The 594-nt window shown below is 52.5% G+C and overlaps 1 protein-coding gene across 1 annotated transcript in view; it reads left to right on the forward strand.

Annotated features, from left to right (window-relative positions):
* NRAP (nebulin related anchoring protein) overlaps window positions 1–594 on the forward strand; it is a 71044-nt gene that overhangs the window by 46765 nt on the left and 23685 nt on the right. Inside the window, 1 exon segment of the mRNA XM_007469623.1 lies at window positions 14–127. Within this exon segment, the coding sequence (XP_007469685.1) occupies window positions 14–127 (114 nt within the window).

Raw genomic sequence — 594 nt, forward strand, 5'->3', positions numbered from 1 at the left:
TCTTTCCCTTTAGTACAAATACAAAGAGGCATTTGAGAAAATGAAAGGGCAGATGCTCGGCTCCCGGAGCTTGGAAGATGATATCAGCCTTGCGCATTCAGTGTACGCGAGCTCTCTGCAGAGCCAAGTAAGTGGGAGAGAACGCAGTGGAGCTGGGGGCCCCCCACCTAATGACGCACAGCCGACAGATATCCCGTGTCCTTCCGGTTGAGGGTATTGGCTCTGTCCTAGCTAGCTAGGTGGCGTGGTCAGGTCCCTTGGCCCCTCTGGGCTTCAGGTTCTTCCTCAGTCAAGTGAGAGATAGGACTACTTGACCCCTTAGCTCCCTTCCAGGCTGGACATTCTAGGATTTTGACCAGTGACCACACACGGGGGCCTGTGGGCTGGATTTGGACCGCAGAGGTGTTCTGTTGGGTCTGCAGAGCGAATTAATTGCAAACCTTGCAAAACGGAAAACTTTACGTCAAAGTTTTAGACTTCTGTGCAGAAGCCACACCTGGATTCCTCAAGGCTACTGTTGAAGTTGATTACTGAGAGCCCCATTTAGAAGGGATCTGTACTCTCCTAGTCATGCAGCCAACCCCTCCTCCCCCC

Source organism: Lipotes vexillifer, unplaced genomic scaffold, assembly GCF_000442215.2.
Source record: "Lipotes vexillifer unplaced genomic scaffold, Lipotes_vexillifer_v1.1 scaffold240, whole genome shotgun sequence".
Lineage (NCBI taxonomy): Eukaryota > Metazoa > Chordata > Mammalia > Artiodactyla > Lipotidae > Lipotes > Lipotes vexillifer.